Genomic DNA, 21,699 nt, shown 5'->3' with positions numbered 1-21,699 from the left:
AGAAAAGAAAGCTGCGGGGTGACCTCATTGCAGCCTTTCAGTACCTAAAGGGAGCCTACAGACAGGAAGGGAATCAACTCTTTGAAAGGGTGAGTGACAGCAGGACAAGGGGAAATGGTTTTAAGCTGAGGGAAGGGAGATTTAGGTTGGATGTCAGGGGGAAATTCTTTACAGAGAGAGTGGTGAAGTACTGGAACAGGCTGTCCAGAGAGGTTGTGGATGCCCCGTCCCTGGAGGTGTTTCAAGGCCAGATTGGATGGGGCCCTGGGCAGCCTGGTCTAGCATTAGGTGGGAAGGTTGGTGGCCCTGCATGTGGCAGGGGCGTTGGAGATGCATGATCCTTCAGGTCCCTTCCAACCCTGGCAATTGTGTGTGTGATTCTGAGTGATCCTGATCACGGGCAAAAATATCGAACAGTGCTGACCCAACCTGGGGGCTCAGTGGTGACATACAGGGAAACCTGCTGTGCTGCAGTGGGAGCCTCCGGTCCTGCTGCTGGGCACTGCTGGGTGCAGCCCGGCTCCGTCCTCTCTGCACCTCACTGCAGGGTTTGATGGCGGTGCCCGGGATCCACCGAGCCTCCTCTTCTGCAGGCTGAGCCGCCCCAGCTCTCCCAGAATCCCACCCCAACCATTCCCCATTCTTACGTTCCCAGGCAGTGCTGACTGAGGGGGAGAGGGGATTTTGGAGGGGTGGAATTGGGCCGGTGAGGGCAGGCCTGGGACACGGCCCTTTGTGCTGCCCCATCCTGCCCCATAGGTGTCTGCAGGGGGCCTGGGGGGGATTTGGTGCTGCATGAACAACTGCAGGTGGAGGCGTAGGAAAGTGAATGCAAAACATGTAATAATATAACGTAATGTAAAATAACATATTTGATCATAACTGAACAGAATCTAACAGGATTTAACACAACGTAATTTAACACAGTCCCACATCATCCTAGTCCAAGATGACGTTTGTGGACAGCCCAGGTTTGGAGGAGTAGGGCTGGGCCGGTGCTGGTGCCCCTGGAGCACTGCTGCTGATCTCTGTGTGCCACTGGGGCCGGCGAGGAGCCCAGGGCTACAGGTAGGCTTCTTTGTTGGCTATGGCCATGCCTCCTGCTGCACCACGTGGGCCGGTTTCTGCGGAGGCTCCCGCTCGTGCTGAGCCCACCCAGCTTCACCTAGCGCCGGCGTTTCTGTCCTGGAGCGTCCTGGCCCAGGGGCAGCTCCCTCTTTCTGGTTGGGACGCTGCCAGTGCGCTGCTCGTGCCCTCTGCTCTTGCCTTTCCCGGTGGTGCAGGCGGGCGCTGGGCACTCGGCCGGCTTGGTGCCATCCCTGTGGGGGTCGTCTGGCACGTGGCAGGAGATGCAGCCGGGTGGCAGCGCCAGGCGGGTGAGAACCACCCGGGGCTGCCTCTGCCGCGCCTCTTCCGTCAGATGCCCAAAGGGCAGCGACTCGGAGAGCTGCCCACAGCATGCTGGCTGCCTCCAGAACAGGTCGCTGATGGGCCTGGCATCAGCCTCTGCCTCTCCGCTGAGCTCTGTGCCGGCCCAGGGAAAGTCAGGGAGCGCTGCGATGAAAGGAGCGCTGTCGAGGCTGCTGGGGACAGCTGGGCTCAGTGGCCGCGTGGCATCGATCCACCGCAGCAGCTCTGCCCTTTCCTGGACGTTCAGTTCTGGCAGCAGCTCACTGTGACCGTTTTCCACAGTCTCAGTGCAATCGGTCCCCTCTGCTTGGACATCAACCAGGTCCTGGTTCTGCTGGGGGACCTCCAGAGGACTCGTCACTTCTGAAAAAGCAAGAACATCCCCCAGAATGATGATCACAGCATTCCCACAGCCACCCAATGCAGACACCCCCCCACCAGCTCTGCTGCCCCCAAACTCACCGCTGTTCATCCACGTCAGGAGGTCATCAATGTCCATGATGTCCTGCGAGACGTCTGCGCTCGTTGTCGCTTCTGGAAAAGCAAGAAAATCCCCAGTGGGGCAATGCCAGCTTTCCCACAGCCAGCCGGTGCGGACAGCCTGCCGCCCGCTCTGCAGCCCCAAACTCACCACCTGATTCCAGCGCTGCGGTGCTGCAGGTGAGCGGAGCCGTGGTGGGATGGGGGCACACGTCGGTGGGCGCTGGGTGCCCCTGGTCCTCCGTGAGCACCAGGGCATCTCCAAAGGGCCCCACCGCCTGCTCCCAGCTGGCGGGCAGCGTGCAGGGCACGGGGAGCACCTGCTGCTGCACCGAAGGTGCTGGCAGAAGGATGGGGCTGCCGGAGGCCTGCAGCGGGCAGCTGCCTGCGGGCTGCGGGGGCTCCCCATGGAACACGGCCCCAGGCCACGGCCCCATTGGCTGCTGGGGCTGCGGCGTCCCTGCCAGCAGGGGATGTCCCCAGCAGTGGGCAGGGGCTGTGGGGGGAGCCATGCCTGGGTGCTGATCCCAGGGTAGCAGCTGCAGCAGCGGTAAGTGCTGCCCCCCGGGTGGCAGCTGAACCACGGCTGGAGGCAGCCCCCCAGGTGGGAGCTGCGCTCCCTGTCCCTGGACGCCTGGTAGCCCAGGCCAGACGGAGGCCTGAGGCGCCACGTGGGTGACACTGGGGACAGGGAGGGGTTGCGGTGACACCGGCACTGCTCTGCCAATGCTGGGCTGCATTGCAGCAGTGGCCGGTGGTGGCACAAGGGATCCAAAGAAAGCAGCGTTGGGTGTCGGAAGCACCGTCAGCGTCCCTGAAGGGATTCTCTCTGTGGGGAAATGCCCAAATGGGCGCCGGGCTGAGATCTGGGCACTGGGATCACCCGGAGGGCCGCAGTGCCAGGAGCAGAGCAGCCTGCTGCCTTACCTGCCGCAAGAGCTCAAGAGTGGCAGCGGGGGGTTCCGTGACCGCTGAGGTCAGCCCCTCTCCCCTGAGCTCACAAGGATTCTCTGTGACACTGTCACAGGCATTGCTCTCTGCCTGCCCCGTCACCAACACTTGCTATGGCTGCTCACTGTGGCCTTCCATTGTTTCAGTGGAGATGATAAACTTGATGGAAATGAACTTTTTAAGTGTCGAGATGGTGATCGGACAAAGGGGAACGGTTTTAACATAAAGGGGGGAGATTTGGATTAGATGTCAGGGAACTTCATCCCAGAGGCAGCCGAGGCCCTGGCACTGCTGCCCAGACAGGCCGTGGGTGCCCCAGCCCTGCAGCTGCACTCGACTCAGCTCCCATTGCAGTGAAGGGAGACAAAGGGAGGGACGTGGCTGATGACGCTCAAACAAGCGGTGGCATCGCAGGGCTGCGGCGCTCTGACTCTGCAAAGCCACCAAACTTCCACCTGCTGGCCGTCTCCCTTCACACATCCGCCTGTCACAGAAGCACAGGGGCTGGAAGGGACCTCTGCAGATGAGCGCAGTACAACCTCTCCCAGAGCAGCTTCCCTGCAGCGCTTGCACAGGAGAGGCTGCCTGGAGCTGCGGAGCCCAGAACTGACCCAGAGGTTGGACGTCAGGGGGAAATTCTTTACAGAGAGAGTGGTGAGGTACTGGAACAGCTGCCCAGAGAGGTTGTGGATGCGCCGTCCCTGGAGGTGTTCAAGGCCAGATTGGATGGGGCCCTGGGCAGCCTGGTCTAGCAATAGGTGGGATGATTGGTGGCCCTGCATGTGGCAGGGGGTTGGAGATGCATGATCCTTGAGGTCCCTTCCAACCCTGGCAATTCTGTGATTCTGTGAGCGTATTTTGGGCTAGCAAAGGTTAAGCAATAAGTTCCCCTTGAGCTAACAAGAGTTTAAACTAAGAAACAAATTCCCTAAGCTAAGCAATAAATTCCTCCTGAGTTAGCAAGAAGGGTTGAATTACGTGATGCGAATTTCTTTTGAGGTAGCAAAACCAAGCGGTGTTACAGACCCCTTTCATCTTCCCACTTTACTGTCTCAGTGCAAGCAGGGGGAAGCGGCGCGGCGGCGGCAGCGGCAGCGCCGCGGGGAAACCCGCTGTGCTGCAGCGCGAGCCTCCGGTCCTGCCGCTGGGCACCGCCGGGCGCGGCCCGGCTCCGTCCTCTCCGCGCCTCCCTGCGGGGACCGACGGCCGTGCCCGGGATCCCCCCGAGCCTCCTCTTCTGCGGGCTGAGCCGCCCCGGCTCTCCCAGAATCCCAGCCCAGCCATTTCCCACGCGGTGCCGAGGACGGCAGGGGATGCGGGGGGAGCGACGGGGCCGGCGCTCGCATCCTATGACGCGGCCGTTCGCGCCGCCCCGTCCTCACCCGGCGCCGGGCGCGGGGACGGGGCGGGTTATCGGAGCCGCAGAAACGACCGCGGGCAGAAGCGCCGGGAAACGAAGCTTCGACGTTTAATCGACGAACGCGCAGAGCGATCAACGGAAACGACCGCGTTCCCGACCGGCTCCCGTCCGAACGGCGACTCCGGAGGACGGCTCGGCGCCGACGGGGGACGGACGGCCCCGCGCCGCCTTCCCCTGACCGCCCGGCGTCCCCGAGGCACGGGGCGGGCGGCGGCGGGGACGCGGGGCGGCGGAGCGCCGCTTTCCCCCCGCGGAGCCCCGCGCTCCGCCGGCGCCGTCGCAGCCGCGGCCGCCATTGGCGGAGAGCCCGCGCTCGGTTCGCCCCCGTCGCGCTGCCATTGGTCGGGCTGCGGAACGGGGTGGGCGCTGCGCGCGGGGTCCTTTCTGTGGCGGTCGCGCGGTTTTTTGCGTCATCACCGCGCGCGTCCCGGCTGGCCCCGGGCTGGCTGCCCGCTTCCACGGCCCCTGGGAGCGTCTGTATGCGCGTGTGTGCAGAACCGTGCACACGAGTGCAGAGAGGCACTCACACGCACCCCTCTGCATTCACACACGCGTGCGTCCATGTGCACGCACCACCGACGAGCGTGCAGCCGTGTGCAAAACCACGCAGCCACGTGCAAAGACCCCGATGCTCCCAGCCGTGGTTATGCAGGCACACACGCGCGTGCAGACACGTGTGCAACGCAGCCCTTTTGCACGCTCACACGCAGATGCCGTCGAGGAAACGTCCTCGTGCGCGTGCACGCGTGCAATCCCACCGCTCTGCACCGCCTTTGGCTGTCTGTCCGTCTGTCCGTCCCAGGGTACGTTTGGAGCTGACAGACAGGCTGTCTCAGGAGCAGAGGCGAGCAAACCACGCACCCAGAGCAGCACACGGCCCTGTGAGTTTCGTTCAGCACGCTCACACGGACACACACACAGGCACCCCTTGCAGGTGCTGGAAACATCCCAGTGATTTTTGTCAGGACGGGATCTCTGAGAAAAGCAGATTTTAGTCGCGATTGCAACGGCGGGCGTCCCACGGGCAGGAGCACCTCTGGACACAACACAACAGTCTGCATACCCTGTTCTTCCCCCCTTGCCTCCCGCGTTTCCCCGCTGGCTGGGTACTCCAGGTTCACAATCGTATCAAAGGTTCACATTTGTTAATTACTGTTAATTTGTTTGTTATCTGGTGTCAGCCCTGAAGATGTCTCAACTCTTCTTGTTCATACTGATATGGTGATTTTCTTCAGAGTCCTTGTTAAACAAAGGGTACGGAGGGGACGTGCCCCATCTTCCGCAATACCTTCTTCAGGCACTCCCTGAGCCATGTAACAAATTGTCCTTTTAATTTGGGCAGGATACTCTTGCAGTGCGTGACATCTATTTTCAATGCTGGCTATACATAAGTTGTCGCTGGCCTATCTGTATGTTTTAAATTATTTATTACCTCTACCTTGCCTTGGATACTGTCTCCCACAACATCCTTATAACAAAGCTGAGGAAGTGTGGGATAGATGAGTGGACAGTGAGGTGGGTTGAGAACTGGCTGACTGGCAGAGCGCAGAGGGTCGTCGTTGGCGCTGCAGAGTCCGGTTGCAGACCTGTAACCAGCGGTGTTCCTCAGGGGTCGGTGCTGGGTCCGGTCTCATTCAACATCTTCATCCGTGACCTCGATGAGGGGACGGTGGCCACCCTCAGCAAGTTTGCTGATGATACGAAGTTGGGAGGATCGGCTGACACGCCTGAAGGCTGTGCTTCCATTCAGCGAGACCTGGACAGGCTGGAGAGCTGGGCAGTAAGAGACCAGATGAGGTTTAACAAAAGCAAGTGTCGAGTCTTGCATTTGGGGAGGAATAATCGCATGCACCGGTACAGGTTGGGGGATGAGCTGCTGGAGAGGAGCTCTGCAGAAAGGGACCTGGGTGTCCTGGTGGATGACAGTTTGGCCATAAGCCAGCAGTGTGCCCTTGTGGCCAAAAAGCCCAATGGCATTCTGGGGTGCATTAAAAAGAGCATGGCAAATGGGTCGAGGGAGGCGATCCTCCCTCTCTAATCTGCCCTGGTAAGGCCTCATCTGGAGTACTGTGTCCAGTTCTGGGCTCCCCAGTACAAGAAAGACTGGGATCGCTTGGAAAGAGTCCAGCGGAGGGCCAAAAAGATGGTGAAGGGCCTGGAGCATCTCCCCTATGAAGAAAGGTTGAGTGAGCTGGGTCTGTTTAGCCTTGAGAAAAGAAGACTGAGAGGGGACCTGAATCAAGTCTATAAATATCTAAGGTGTGGGGGGCAGAGTGTTGAGGCCAGACTCTTTTCAGTAGTATGTGGAGACAGGACGAGGGGAAACGGCCAGAAACTGGAGCATAGGAAGTTCCGCACCAATGTGCACAAGGACTTCTTTACGGCGAGGTGACGGAGCACTGGAACAGGCTGCCCAGGGAGGTTGGTGGAGTCTCCTTCTCTGGAGATATTCAAGACCTGCCAGGACATCTACCTGTGCGACCTGGTGTAGGGAACCTGCTTTGGCAGGGGGGTTGACTCCATGATCTCTGGAGGTCCCTTCCAACCCCTACAACTCTGTGATTCTGTGACTCTGTGAAGAAGGGCTATGGAGAATTGCTCTGAGTTAGAGGATGGATGCAAAGGAACATGCTCTGCTTGCCCTCCTGCTGCAGTTTCGAGGGGGCTCTGGTCTCCTGCAGGTCCTATCGGAAAGCTGCCTGTTCCAGAAAGGACCTCTGAGGCCTCTGGAGATGGCGTGGGATGCTTGTGATCACACAGTGGGGTTCTCCTCCTTATCATTTATCCTTCAATTAATGTGTTTCCTATTAACATTTATCATTTCCTATCTACCTATGTAAAGTACTTCTCCTATTGGGAAGGTGAACCACACTGGTGGGATATGGCTGAGGAACATGCTGTTTTTAGGGAAGTTGTATTGTATTTTATTGTTGCTTGATTTAAAGTTGGAAACCTGTTCTGTGCCCGTGCGCAGACAGTTCTCTAAGGAAAGCAGGTAAAGGAGTGGTCTGAAGGAACTGTAACATCCAGCTGCAGACTTCAGTGGAGAATTCTGCTGTCGGGAAAAGTGATGCAAGTGCCAGGTGGCATACAGCAGACACGTCAGGCCTGGGGAGGTGAGCAGTCAGGTTGTCCGTACTGTGTCAGACCTCAAGCAATTGCTTTTCCTGCCTATGCAGCTCTCTTTAGGAGACTCTCTGGATCAACATCAGTTGGTGAATGATGCTCCAAAAGCAACAAGATGCACTACTTTAAATCAGAAAAAAAATAAATTATTGGGTGCCCTTTGAAATCTTCTTCCTTTACTACATTATGAAACCTCTCCACCTAGCTGTATAAATCTCGACTTTAAGCATATTATGAAACAGACATGACTCACTGCAACTTTCTGCACTTCAGAGAGACGCGTGGTACATTTGATGCCAGGTCTATCAACTTCAGGAACTGAGAGGAGGATGCTGTAAGCACTTGAGAAAGTAAAGTTGGAAGAAAAAGAGGAGGGATCTTGGCGTAGTAATGGGGCCCACTGAGGGACATTACCAACACAGCCTCCCTTGGACTTGTTAGAGCAGGGAATTGGAGGCAATGATTATAGTTAGGTAAAGCATTGTGCTGAGAAATCTTCTGGTTTGTTTGATGAAGAAAGACAAGGCCTGACATCCAGAGCCTGGAGGGGAGATCCATCGTATGTGAGGGAATGAGCTCAGGGCTCATCCTGGGGTTGGTGTGGTGGGGCAGATTGTACTCCATGTGAAGGACAGCAGTGTGACACCTCCCAGCCTCTGCACAGAGATGCAAGGAGGCATTGAGGCCCCATTACCATGACCATAATAAATCTCCTCACAAACCATGGCCAAGGGGACAAAGATTTCACTGCTTTTGGGGCCTTCCATCCTCACCAGCACCCACTGCCTTCTCTGCAGGATTTCCAATGCTGCTCCAGCCCAGCCCTTATTTCCCTGTGGTCTGCAGACACCCACCTCTCCTCTCTGCCCCACTCTGACCCTGGCACTGCAGTCATGTCACTGATGTCTCTCAAGCCCCTCTGAACGTCCCTTGAAACACAAAGCCATGGAGTGATCCCTCAGCATGGCCCCACATCATAACCATTTCCTCCTTCTCATGCACAGTCTCGAGCTTTCAAGCTGCACTTTGAGGGAGTTTTTTCCCCCTTTGCTCATTTCCACTACCAAGGTCAACTCCATCATGTTGGAAATCACTTCCTCATGGAAACGCCACCCATCAGCTTTCTTGTGGCCTGTCAGCCATTGAGAAGAAGGAACCTCACCATCATCTTCCAAGGCACGTGCCAGCTTCATGGACAGACACGACCGAGTCACGTCCCTCCTGCTATGGAGTTGTGTCCTCACACAGAAGAGCCATCACAATCCCTTACACAAACCTCCTTCTTCCTCCATGGGCCCTGCCAGGTGCTCAGGCAGAGAGGATCCCACAGGCAACACGGCAACCTGGCACTTTCTGTCGGCCTCTCAGGGACACTGCAGATGTGATCCTGTGTGCACAGATCCCAGCCAGAAGTCAAGGGCTGACCACCAGCTGCTTCAGGCAGAAGGCAGCACACCATTCCTTTCTGGGACACGCTCCTGGGGCTGGCCTGTCAACTGCACACACAGAAGTGACCTCACAGCCACCTTCACAGCCTCGTGCCACCTGCAGGCCCATGAGGGCCTGAGGTAGAGCTGAGCTCATGGCAGCATTCCTACCCACCTCCTCCTTATGGCCTCAAGCTGATCAGTCACACGTCACCTCCTGTACAGACATCGCCTCACATTCATCACTGCATTACATGGATTTGCTCTAAGACTCCACCATTCCTGCTCTGCCCTGAAGGGCCAAGTACCCAAAGTTTAGGGTTAGGGGAGGGGTTGATGTTCAAGAGGGCAGAGCACAGGAGCAGGGTCTGTGGGTGTTGGGTGTTCAGGATAGGGATTAGGGGTTAGACGTCACCTTTTGGGGCAGCAAGTAAGCAAAGGTTTAGTGAGAGGGCTTGGTGTTCTGCTAAGGTTTTCAGGACAGTGTTAGGGTACAGGTAAGCATTACGGATTAGCGTTCTGTTTTGGGCTGCAGTGAGGGTATTTAACATTTGTTAAATACAATACTATAATGCTAGCAATTAAAGCTTGGTTTTAGCATGAGTGGGAGAGTAAGTGTGGGAATCTGTGCAGTCCATTCCTTGGGAATGTTCTTGGCAGCAACTTTTAAAGAAGCCCTGAGCCTTCAGGCACTGCCATGAGGAGATCTCCATTAACGATGGACTTGCTGTGGTGGAATCAGTCTGTGTGACAGAAGTGCCCACTGTGTGTCCTTGCTTGTGTTTGCAGCCACACAGCAGCACTGTCACCAAGCCACAGGAGCTGCAAGGCTAAGGGTCTGTGGGGCTGAGTTTCAGCTCAACACACCGCCACCACACCACTGAATTCTGTCTCTCATGCAACCCTGAGCCTTTTCTTGAAAAGTTTCTGTCTCACCTCTGTTGGCTGTTCCATTCCTGAGATGGAAGTGGCACCTGACTCAGGAAGGAGAAGGACACAGAGCTCTGCAGGAGGACCTGCACCACCTGCCCAGCAGCTCTGTGCTACCCCACAGTTGCACTTCCTACCTACAAATTCATGCTCCAGAATGTCTCCTGAGAGTCCTGGGGAACCTTTCCTGGGCTCTCATGTGTGCTTCAGCTACTCTCGGTCATCGTGGAGGCAGTGCCCACCTCTGTGTGGCAAATGGAAAGAAGACTGAAGGGAGACTTCAGGGAAAAGTTTAAGCCTCTGAGATGAAAACCCATATCCAAGACATTTTCTTACACAAGGTCTCACAGGGACTGAGGAAGAGGGGATCTGACAACCAGTGTGCAAACCAGGTCCTGCTGCTGGCCTGTCAGAGGCACTGACAGATGTGAGCCTGAAAGCACAGACCCCAGCCAGGCGCCAAGGGATGGCCCGTCAGCTATTGCAGGCTGCAGTCACCGCACAGTTTGATTAACAGCTGTATGCTTCGTGCTGGATTATGGGGTGCTGAGAACAGCTGACCCTGGCAGCTTCATAAATGTCCCACAGGAAGTAAGACAGACAAAGTCATTGCATTCCAGATGTTTGGATAAGCTTCACAGAGATCCTGGTTTATAATGTACTCTGTGACTGGGCAATACTGCACAGGTACAAACAGAGTACTACTTGATGTGGATAATGACATTTAAGTGAAAAACATTACAATAATTAAAACACAGAATAAAACATTCAATAAATTACACTTAGGAAACTAATACATAAAACATGTAAGACAGTTTGATTCCGTAAAAATCTGTATTACAACTCTTAGATAGAAAAAGGTGGGCAGTTCACTGCTTTCAAAACACTTTTGGTCATCAGTTTCGGCAGAGCATCTTTGAGCTCCTGGTTCCTCATGCTGTAGATGAGGGGGTTCACTGCTGGAGGCACCACCGAGTACAGAAATGACACCACCAGGTCCAGGGATGGGAAGGAGATGGAGGGGGGCTTCAAATAAGCAACCATGCCTGTGCTGAGAAACAGGGAGACCACGGCCAGGTGAGGGAGGCATGTGGAGAAGGCTTTGTGCCGTCCCTGCTCAGAGGGCATCCTCAGCACGGCCCTGAAGATCTGCATATATGACCCAGCAATGAATACAAAGCACCCAAACTCCAAAGGGATACAAAATAAAATAAGCCCAACTTCCCTGAGGTAGGAGTGTGAGCAGGAGAGCTTAAGGATGTGGGGGATTTCACAAAAAAACTGGATGATGGCATTGCCTTGGCAGAGAGGCAGGGAAAATGTATTGGCAGTGTGCAGCAGGGAATAGAGAACCCCAGTGCCCCAGGCAGCTGCTGCCATGGTGGCACAAGCTCTGCTGTCCATCAAGGTCCCGTAGTGCAGGGGCTTGCAGATGGCAACGTAGCGGTCATAGGACATGATGGTGAGAATGCAATACTCTGCTGAGGTGAAGAAGAGAAAGAAAAAGACCTGTGCAGCACATCCTGCGTAGGAGATGTGCCTGGTGTCCCAGAGGGCATTGGCCATGGCTTTGGGGAGAGTGGTGGAGATGCAGCCCAGGTCGAGGAGGGCGAGGTTGAGGAGGAAGAAGTACATGGGGGTGTGCAGGCGGTGGTGGCAGGCTACGGCTGTGCTGATGAGGCCGTTGCCCAGGAGGGCAGCCAGGTAGATGCCCAGCAAGAGCCAGAAGTGCAGGAGCTGCAGCTGCCGCGTGTCTGCCAACGCCAGCAGGAGGAACTCGCTGATGGAGCTGCTGTTGGGCATCTGCAGTACTTCTGGGCACCAGGACCTGTTCAAAGAGGATAAAAGTCAAGGACAAGTCTTTCCATGTGGGCTGTGTTCATTCATCTCCATGATGTGATCTACATTTCATGAGGTCAAATTTGCCATGAGGGTCTCTGCACTTTTAATCTCAATGAAGCAGACTTGTCCCAATGGTTACATGGAACCATGGTGATGGTGTGGAGTCAAACTTTACTTTCAGAATGTATCAGATAAAATCACTTCTAATGCAGAAGTGCTGGTTGGCATCTGAATGTTAATGCCAAAAATATGTGGATAAAAAATAGAAGTTCTAGGGATCACTTTTTCCTACAAATTATCATCCTGCTCACCATGCCTAAGGAGTGTTTGCTGAAGTCTGAACAGCTGTAAGACCTGAGAGGCAAAGGGATTCACTGCTGCTTAGTGCAGGGTAAGGGGAGCTGACTGGGTTTCTTTCCAATTGCTCTGAGCTTGACTACTTAGCAGACGCAAGACGATTGCATTCCCATAAAGTTCTGAAGTCAGACCCAGCTCTGAAAACAGGAGTCCTCTGCCCATCACTGTGTATTCACCCTTTCTCAATGTACTTCAGCAGTGCCTCATCACCACACATCTTGCAAATGACCCCTAACCCTGATTTCACCAACCCCACAGCATTTGCATATTGCATCTCTCTGCTTCTTCCCTGCACTTTGATTTCATGACTAGGGGAAATATTTGCATCCTGAAGGTCAGCTCACGGCTCTGAAGGACACCTCAGGGAGATGTGTCCTACTGATGGGATCTCATTAAGGGAAAGCCAGCTCCTTCCCAGCCTCACAGACTGCATTGCCCACAGCCCCAGGCAGTGGCTCTCAGCCCCTGTGCACTGCAGAGGGTGATGGACACGTGCCTGGGGAGATGCTGCTCTGCTCTGCTGGAGCTCTGCCTGCACAGGAGCTGCTTCAAGCATCGGAACCCAAGGCCATGTGGGCAGAGGCTTTTCTAGATGGGAGCTTGCCCAGAAGAAGGTCCCTGCATTATAGGGGGTAATTCCCTGATCATATCTCTGTGGTCTGCAGATTTTTATCCTGGGGGCTGTTTTCCTGCCATTTCCCTGACTGAGCATGCAGGCACCAGCCCAAATCTCTGCATTCCTATTTGCTGTCCAGAACCCACTCCGTCTTCAGATTCATTTTTTCAAGTGAAAAAGGGAACCTAAGAGAGCTCCCATGGCTTTACTGAAAGAATATATACGTTAAAGGAAAGCAGAGAGGTAAAACACACTTAAGGGTTCTCTCTTGATGTGTCCTCAGGGCTGAGCTCTGGCACTGCAGCAGGGAAGCCCTCAGCTGGAACAGCTCTTACTCCATGATAAAGAAACACAGAGTGTATGCAGCCTGATCTGCACTGGGATGTGCCAGATTTGGTGATCCCTGTTGGAAAAGTGTTTGCATTACCTATAGTGAGAGACTTACCTTGTCAGTGGTTGAAAGCAATGCTCCTGCAGTGAGGTCGCAGCCCGCTCACACCCCACACATCCTGTAATCCCTCTCTCCTTTCTCTTCTATCTTCATGTCACCTGCAGAATGTGCCCCTAGTACTGATGCACAGTACACGGGAGCTGCTCTTAGTCAGAGCTGTGTCTCTGCAGCACTGCCCACTTGTAGGAGCTCCCTGTGTCCCAGGGGCCCAGCCCAGCTCAGCAGCAGAGGATTTCATTTCTATCCTCCCAAACATCTCCCATGCGATGTCCCTGGGTCTCCGTGGCCAAAAGCTCCTGAAAGACAACAGTGTCATGATTGTACTCTGAAATATGCTGCATTAACCACCAAATGTCCAGTGGACAGTGACTAATTCCAGACATACGGTTAGTCCTATCAGAAAGTGTTGCTGTACAAAAAAGATCACACAGGCAAGGACAGGGAGGGGTAGACTTGCCCTGGGCAGGGCAGTGATCCTGCTGAGGCTGTGCTGGCATCTCATCCCTGGATGGAAACCCTATGGCGGAAATGGGTTTGGGATTTCTCTGGTTCAGTTCAGATGTGCACAAGGAGTTGCCTGCATGTGAGCTCCTGCTCTGAGTCCTTGGTCTTCCAGAGGAGAGTCAGTTGCTCACACACAGACCCTGGGTAATGACCAAGGTGCCTGGGGTGCTCCTGGATGTGTGCTACCAGTTCCCTGGGCTGTCCAGCACACTCACATGCAGCTGCAAATGCAGCTCAGGGCCTTCAGGAAAGCCATGCCCAGGAGTGTCCATGCTGCTTGGACAACTTAGCGCCCCACAGTGGGTCCCATGATTATGTGCCACCTTCATAGATACCATGGATGCACTGAATCCAATAATGCCTCCTGAACAGGACGATTTCTTATGTGGTTTTACACGAATGAGAACACCAATATGTGCTGGGCTAGAAAGCTTTGTACACTTGCAGGTCTGAGTTCTTGCTTGGATCACAGGGACGTGGTTTAATGGCTTCCACAACTGGACTGTAGCACAAGTCTTTATGATAGATGGATGAGGAGACAAGGAAGGGCAACTGCTCTCTGTGGGAGTGCACTGAGCTCTTCCTGGGGATGGCAGAGCAGCCAGGTCAGAGTGAATGGCAGTGGCAAACAGAGGAGACCAGCAGTGTCTGCTCCTGGCTTCCTGATCAGGAAGAGCAAGTGGAAGGTGCCCTCTGCAGACAGATGGGAGCCTGATGTTGTCAGGCCCTTGTCCCCTTTGGGGGCCTTTTTCACTCCAGTATCTGCTGCAGGGACGGCACAGCAGGGCATACAAGATCCAGGATATCCTTGGACAGCGCAGCTGACAGTTTCTTCGCCAAACCTCAGAGGAACCAAAGAGGAGAGGTGCTCTGCTGCATCTCATACTCACCGGCAAGGAAGGGCTGGTGGAGAAGTTGAAGGTCAAAGTGAACCTGGTCTGCAGTGGCCATGGGATGGTGGAGCTGAGGAGTCTGAAGGGAGGGCAAAAGTCAACCTCACACCTTTGGGTTTCAGGAGAGCACACCTTGGCTTCTTCAAGTGTCTGTGGTGTACGGTACAGAAAGAAAGCAGATATAGGAATTGGAAACAAGAACGGGTCAGCTGGGAGCAATGCAGAGTGTTTGTCCTAGTGCACCTGCTGAGATTAATTTAGAAAGTCTAAAGCTCACACAGAATTGAACCTGCCCAGACATATCAAAGACAGAAGGGCTTTCAGAAATTTATACACAGCAAAAGGAAAGCTAGGGTGAATGTGAGCTCACAGTGAAATGGGGCATGCTACCTGGCATGAAGGGCGTGAAGCGTCCTGTGCTGCATGTGACCTTCTAAAACAAGGTCTGAGAACGTGAGAAGATCTCAGTACCACAGTGTGACCCAGATAGTGGGAACACTGAGAGCTGCCATGGACAATTCTCGGCAGGGAAATTCTGGGGAGCGCCAGGCTCTGTTCAAAACACAGACGGATTTTCTTTTATTTTTGAAGCTGTAAGTCTGAAAGATGTTCATGTCAATAAAACTGAAGCAATTGAACTGAATTGAATGGATTGAAGACCAAGACAGAAATCAGTGAAAATGAGTTAACACACCTCTCAAGTTCTGAAATACTCATGAGATCTGTTTTTTTTTAAGTTGAAAATTCAAGTCTTTCAGGGGATTTTGTGTCCTTTCTATCTTATTCCAAAAAGAACAGCATTTTGCAGAACTGTGTTAGCAGGAAACACAAGCCTTCAGGTACAGGGACACAGACTGTGTTTCATTGTTCATCATGAAGGAATTCTGTTTGTTGGAAAAAAGAGAAATCTTTCATTGCCCATGTGCAGCTGGTTCTCTGAGGAATTGGTGCCAGTGCCAATGCCCTGTGACCGATGCCCAGCATCCACCGCTGCTCTACCCTGCTGTGTATTTGATGTCCCTCATCCTCCAGGTGTCTCCAGCTCTCCGAAATCAATGACCATGGTTCAGGGCAAGTTTTCTGCAGGCCATCTGGACACATGCTCTTCCCACTGCTCTACAAATTTTTCCTTCCCTTGCTCTTTGTTCACTCAGATACCTCCCAGTTATCTAGCTGATCTGTGAACTTCAGGGAGATTATTGGAAATTGCTCCATCTCTGCAAAGTCTGATGGACTCTTTGATCAACTCCTTAACTGTCTATCTATGTCTTCCTATCTCTGCCTAACATATTTCTTGTACAGATATTCCCAGTAAAAGACAAACCTCATTAGGTGTGGTTTGGACAAGGCATGCAGTTGATTACATTGTTCTACTGTTCATTCAATTGCATGATGTTTACAGCTGATGGCAAAAAAAAAAAAAAAAAAAAAATTTGTCATTTCCCATGTGCAGCTGGTTCACTGAGGAAAGCCAGTGGGAGTTGGTGCAAATGAGGTTTAACACCGAGTGGAGGAATGCAGAGAAGTGTGATGTGAGAAAAACTGATGCAAGTCCCATAGGGCCAATGGGAGTAGAAATGGGGTGGAGTAGCTGGGGAGGACATTTGTCCACACAGTGATGGGGCAAAGCTCATTAGGGGACATCCTGGGTCAATATAATTTACAAAGTGCTGCTGCAACTTCTTGTTTAAACCCAACTATAAATAAATAAATAAATAGTCTTCATAAATGCCCATCATTGTCTTCCTCTTTAAGCACTTTCGAGATACCTCTCCAGTTTGCTGTACAAGTTCTGAACACCTGAAGAAAATGACAGGAAGGCACAAGGCACAGGAGGGATCTTCAGGTTGTAATGGGCCCCACGGGACTTTTGCTGCTGAGTCCATCCACCTCCAGTGCTGAGAGAAGATTGCAAGAAGTGCTCAAGAAGCCAAAATCAGAAGGAACAGTAAAGTTTCCTGGAGTATTAATGGGCCCCACTGAGGGCCATGGACAAGCAAGCTTCCCCAGGGACTTGTTAGAGCAGATAATTGGAAGCCATGATTGCAGGCAGACCAAGGCACTGGGATGGTGGCTGTGATGCTGAGCAAAGCCTCCTTTGTCTTCTGAAGCAGAAAGGCCAAGCCCTGATGCCCAGAGCCTTGGCAGGGAGATCGTGTCCCTCCCTCCTGCTGGCTCAGGGCCCTTCCTGGGGCAGTGGGATGGAGGTTTGTCTGATGTCAAATGAAAGACCAGGGCACAGCAGCTGCCAGACTCTGCATGGGGTGCAAGGATGCCGTGAGGCCCAAGTCCCATGTGGGCAGTGTGTCTCAGCAGAGGATGAGGCATGTGAGAAGGGCCCAGTCTGAACAAGCAGTCAGTCACAATGAAACCTTGAACTCCAGATCTCTCACCTCTTCTGCCCTCCTTTGGACAGTCTCCAATAGTTTTATGTCCTTTATTTTCTTTGTGTTCTGTGGTGCCCAGTAGTGCTCCCAGTGCTCCAGGTGAGGCTGCAGCAGTGCAGAGCAGAATGGGACAATCCTTCCTGCACACAGCTGGCATTGCCATGCTCAATGCACCCAGAGGACAGCTGGCCTTCCTGGATGCCTGGGCACACTGCTGACTCATGTTTGATTTGATGTTGACCAGGACACCCAGCCCCTTTCATTGGGACTGCTCTCCAGTATCCCATTCTCCAGTCAGTGACTATCTTCAGTGTTGCCCCTACCCAGGTGCAGAATCTGGCACTTGTTCTTGTTATAATTCATGTGCATTTTATGTTTACCCAGTTCTCTAACTTGTCCACATCTCCCTGAAAGTCTTCTCTACCCTCAGTAGAGGAAACAGCTGTACCCAGCTTTGTCTCATCAGCAAATGTACTCAAAGCATTTTCTAGTCCTGCATGCAAGTCATTGAGGAAACCTTATAGAGAAGTGGCCCTCAAGTGGAGCCCTGGGGAACCCTGATAGCGAACGTCCACCAGCCTGAGGGAACCTCATTTAATTTAACCCTTTAGAGCCAGACCCATCGGCCAACTGCTCATCCATCACATTATGTTTCTGTTTAGCCCTGTGCAGGAAAATTTGTCTGGAAGAATTAAGTAATAGTATCAAAAACTACGGTGAACTCTTCAATGGTAACATCAACTGGCTTCCTTTGGTCAACTAGATGTGTGACCTTGTCATAAAAGGACATTAAGTTTAATAAGACCTTCCTCTAGTGAATTTGTGTTGGCTGTGACCAATGACAGAATTGTCCTTCAGGTGTTTCTCAGTAACTCCCAGCATCTTTTTTTCCATAATAATACCAGGAACAGAAGTGAGACTGACAGCTCTGTAATTGCCTGTGTCCTCTTTCTTTCTCTTGTTTAAAACTGGAACGTTTGCCAGTTTCCTGTCAGCTGGGAACTCCAGAATTTGCCACAGAGGGAACAGAGAGGAAGATTTGGCTCTTCTGTTCTGAGCTCATCCATTTGGTCAGCAGAATGACACAACATGCTCCATGGGGACAGGTGCAAAAGGCACAGTGGGTGCCCCAAGCACAGGGCTGTGGTGGCATTTAGGATGGCCAAGAATACTTCCCTTCTGGCCCTCAGCTGATGCTCAGGAAGGAGCTGTCTGTCTCACAGATTTTCCACCACAGTTTACAAGCACGAGCACACAGCTAGGATCACCCCAGGCACCTTGGTCATCCCTGAGTGTGTGTGTGTGAGCAGTGCAGTCCCTGTTGAATAAAGAGCAAGGATTCAGATGAGGGGCTCACACACAGACACCTCACTGTGCACATCTGAACTCAGCTAAGAGGACTTCTGGCTCCCATGATCCTGTGAGGAACAGAATCCCATTTCAGCTCCAGGGTTTGCATCTGAAGATGAAATGCCTAAACTTAGTGTTAGGGTGAGATGGCCTGATAGAAACAGGACAAGGGGAAATAGCTTTAAATTTAAAAGGGGACTGAGGTTAGATGTTAAGAAGACATTTTTTTACACACGGGCACTGGAAAATGTTGCCAAAAGAAGCTGTGGATGACCCAACTTTGGAGGCATTCAAGGTCAGAATGGATGAGATTCTGGGCAGCCTGATCTGGTGTTTGGCAACTCTGGCCATGGCTAGGGACCAGAACTGGGTGATCTTCAAAGTCCCCTCCAGCCAAAACTTTCCTATGGTTCTGTAATGTTACGACTGCATTTACAAGTCATGAATGGAGCATTTCCAGATTTGCCATTTGTTTCTCTCATGATAAAATTTCTTCTTGTAGGAACAGCTGTGCTTTCGGAATCCAGTGGATGTGTTGATTAATTGAGCTGACTTTGAAGTACATTCTGTAGCTATGACCCTACTGCGTTGCAGGAGCTCTCAGTTCAGGAGGGCCATGGATACCTCGAGGGAGAGAAGGAAATCACATTCTCTGCTGCTGAGCTGGGTTGGGCTCCTGGGACACAGGGAGCTTATAGTAGTGGGCAGCACAGCAGAGAGACAGCTGTGCCCAGGAGCAGCTCCTGTGCAGCACACAGCAGTGCTGGGAGCATGATCTGAAGGTGACTGGGACAGAAGGAAAGAGCTTACAGGCTGTGAGGTACGTTTCCAGGCTGTGAGATCACTGAAGGAGCATTGCTCACAACCCTTGACAAGGTAATTTCTCATTGCAGGCAATGTTGTGGCTTTTTCTGCGGGGATCACTATGCTGGTGACATCCCATTGCAGATCAGGCTGCAAACTCTGTTTCTTTATCATGGAAAAAGACCTGCTCCAGCTGAGGGCTTCTGTGCTGCAGCATCAGAGCACAGCCCTGAGGGCTGCGTGTCCCAGGACGGCTGCAGGCTGTGCAGCCGGGGCTGCAGCCGGGTGCCCAGGGCTGAACTGCAGAGCAGGTCCCTGCTGTGCCCCAGGGGCTGTGTGCCGGGCCAGGGACTCTGCCGGCTGCCAGGCTCAGCACTCAGCACTCAGTTCTCAGCCTGCCCAGGGAGCTGCCCACGGCGCTGTGGGGAGATGTGTGGGGGAAGGAGCCCCCCGGCAGGGCAGGGCAGGGCAGGGGCCTTCTGCTGCCACAGCTGCTGCCTGGGCACGGGGATCACAGCTACACTGCACTGTAGGCTGTTTCCAAAGGCACTTTGCAAGAGGAGAGAGAAGGCAGGGATTTTCCATTTTCTGTACATAGGAAAGGGGAAGTGTTCAGACAGAAATCTGAAAGGAGCTGTGGAATATGAGCACTGAGAATCCTGAATTGTACATTTCTCATTCTGCTGTTATATGAATCATGTCCTCAAGTGCTTTCAGTTTCTCCTCTCCCAAAGGACAGCACCAGCTGAAATTTTCGTAATTCTCTGCAGACGGGAACAATGCACTTTGTCTGCAAACAGGCAGCTTTCTCTAAGAGAACTTTGAATGCAGAGAACTTGAGATGGGCACTCTGTGTGCCGACAGGTAAAGACATGAGACATGGAAATGGCTTGTAAAATATCCAGGCAGCTGAGATATGATCAGAGAATGACAGGAAATAAGAGCCCCATAAACTTCTACTTATTAAGGTACGGTGAAGCTCATTAAAATAAACTCCCGTAATGGAGTTAAATGAACATTATCCATAGACATAGAAAAACTTCTGTATAGCAGTGGGAAGAGCGTTTGTGCAAATGGTCTTGACTCGTCATTATCTTCTGTACTCTGCACAGGACTCCATGCCCAGGAACTGCAGATGCCCAACAGCAGCTCCATCAGCGAGTTCCTCCTGCTGGCGTTGGCAGACACGCGGCAGCTGCAGCTCCTGCACTTCTGGCTCTTGCTGGGCATCTACCTGGCTGCCCTCCTGGGCAACGGCCTCATCAGCACAGCCGTAGCCTGCCACCACCGCCTGCACACCCCCATGTACTTCTTCCTCCTCAACCTCGCCCTCCTCGACCTGGGCTGCATCTCCACCACTCTCCCCAAAGCCATGGCCAATGCCCTCTGCGACACCAGGCACATCTCTTACACAGGATGTGCTGCACAGGTCTTTTTCTTTTTCTTTTCAGCTGAGTATTGCATTCTCACCATCATGTCCTATGACCGCTACGTTGCCATCTGCAAGCCCCTGCACTACAGGACCTTGATGGACAGCAGAGCTTGTGCCACCATGGCAGCAGCTGCCTGGGGCACTGGGGTTCTCTATTCCCTGCTGCACACTGCCAATACATTTTCCCTGCCTCTCTGCCAAGGCAATGCCATCAATCAGTTCTTCTGTGAAATTGCCCAGATCCTCAAGCTCTCCTGCCCTGGTTCTTACCTCAGAGAAGTTGGGCTTATCATATTTAGTGCCTTAATCTTTCTTGCTTGTTTTGTATTCATTGTTGTGTCCTATGTGCAGATCTTCAGGGCCGTGTTGAGGATGCCCTCTGAGCAGGGACAGCACAAAGCCTTCTCCACGTGCCTCCCTCACCTGGCCGTGGTCTCCCTGTTTCTCAGCACTGCCATGGTTGCCTACCTGAAGCCACCCTCCATCTCCTCCCCATCCCTGGACCTGGTGGTGTCATTTCTGTACTCGGTGGTGCCTCCAGCAGTGAACCCCCTCATCTACAGCATGAGGAACCAGGAGCTCAAGGATGCTCTTCGGAAACTGATGACCAAATGTGTTTCGAAAGCAGAGAATTGCCCACCTTTTTCTATCTAAGAGTTGTAATACAGATTTTAACAGAATCAAACTGTCTTACTTGGTTTATATATTAGTTTTCTAAGTGTAATTTATTGATTGTTTTATTCCATGTTTTATTTATTGTAATGTTTTTCACTTAAATGTCATTATCCACATCAAGTACTACTCTGTTTGTACCTACCAAGCTTTAATTGCTAGCATTATAGTATTGTATTTAACAATTGTTAAATACCCTCACTGCAGCCCAAAACAGAACGCTAATCCGTAATGCTTACCTGTACCCTAACACTGTCCTGAAAACCTTAGCAAAACACCAAGCCCTTTCACTAAACCTTTGCTTACTTGCTGCCCCAAAAGGTGACGTCTAACCCTGAATCCCTATCCTGAACACCCAACACCCACAGACCCTGCTCCTGCGCTCTGCCCTCTTGAACATCAACCCCTCCCCTAACCCTAAACTTTGGGTACTTGGCTCTTCAGGGAAGAGCAGGAATGGTGGAGTCTTAGAGCAAATCCATGTAATGCAGTGATGAATGTGAGGCGATGTCTGTACAGGAGGTGACGTGTGACTGATCAGCTTGAGGCCATAAGGAGGAGGTGGGTAGGAATGCTGCCATGAGCTCAGCTCTACCTCTGAGGAGATTTATTATGGTTATGGTAATGGGGCCTCAATGCCTCCTTGC

General features: G+C 52.7%; 2 protein-coding genes across 2 annotated transcripts; both read right to left on the bottom strand.

Moving 5' to 3' along the window:
* Positions 1–74: 74 nt before the first annotated feature.
* On the bottom strand, positions 75–4,479 carry LOC149914491 (uncharacterized). Its single transcript, XM_090126630.1, has 3 exons — positions 2,042–4,479; positions 1,873–1,944; positions 75–1,773 (listed from the first exon to the last, which is right to left on the bottom strand). The coding sequence occupies exons 1-3, from the start codon at positions 2,628–2,630 to the stop codon at positions 1,166–1,168; spliced, it is 1,269 nt and encodes a 422-aa protein (XP_089982756.1). The 5' UTR covers positions 2,631–4,479; the 3' UTR covers positions 75–1,165.
* A 6,111-nt stretch (positions 4,480–10,590) lies between these two features.
* On the bottom strand, positions 10,591–11,547 carry LOC149914490 (olfactory receptor 14C36-like). The gene has a single exon (XM_090126648.1). The coding sequence runs from the start codon at positions 11,545–11,547 to the stop codon at positions 10,591–10,593; it is 957 nt and encodes a 318-aa protein (XP_089982774.1).
* Positions 11,548–21,699: the final 10,152 nt, after the last annotated feature.

The sequence above is a fragment of the Phasianus colchicus genome, chromosome 29 (assembly GCF_987193195.1).
Source record: "Phasianus colchicus chromosome 29, bPhaCol1.hap1.1, whole genome shotgun sequence".
NCBI lineage: Eukaryota > Metazoa > Chordata > Aves > Galliformes > Phasianidae > Phasianus > Phasianus colchicus.
This window is presented reverse-complemented; position numbering and strand designations above follow the sequence as displayed.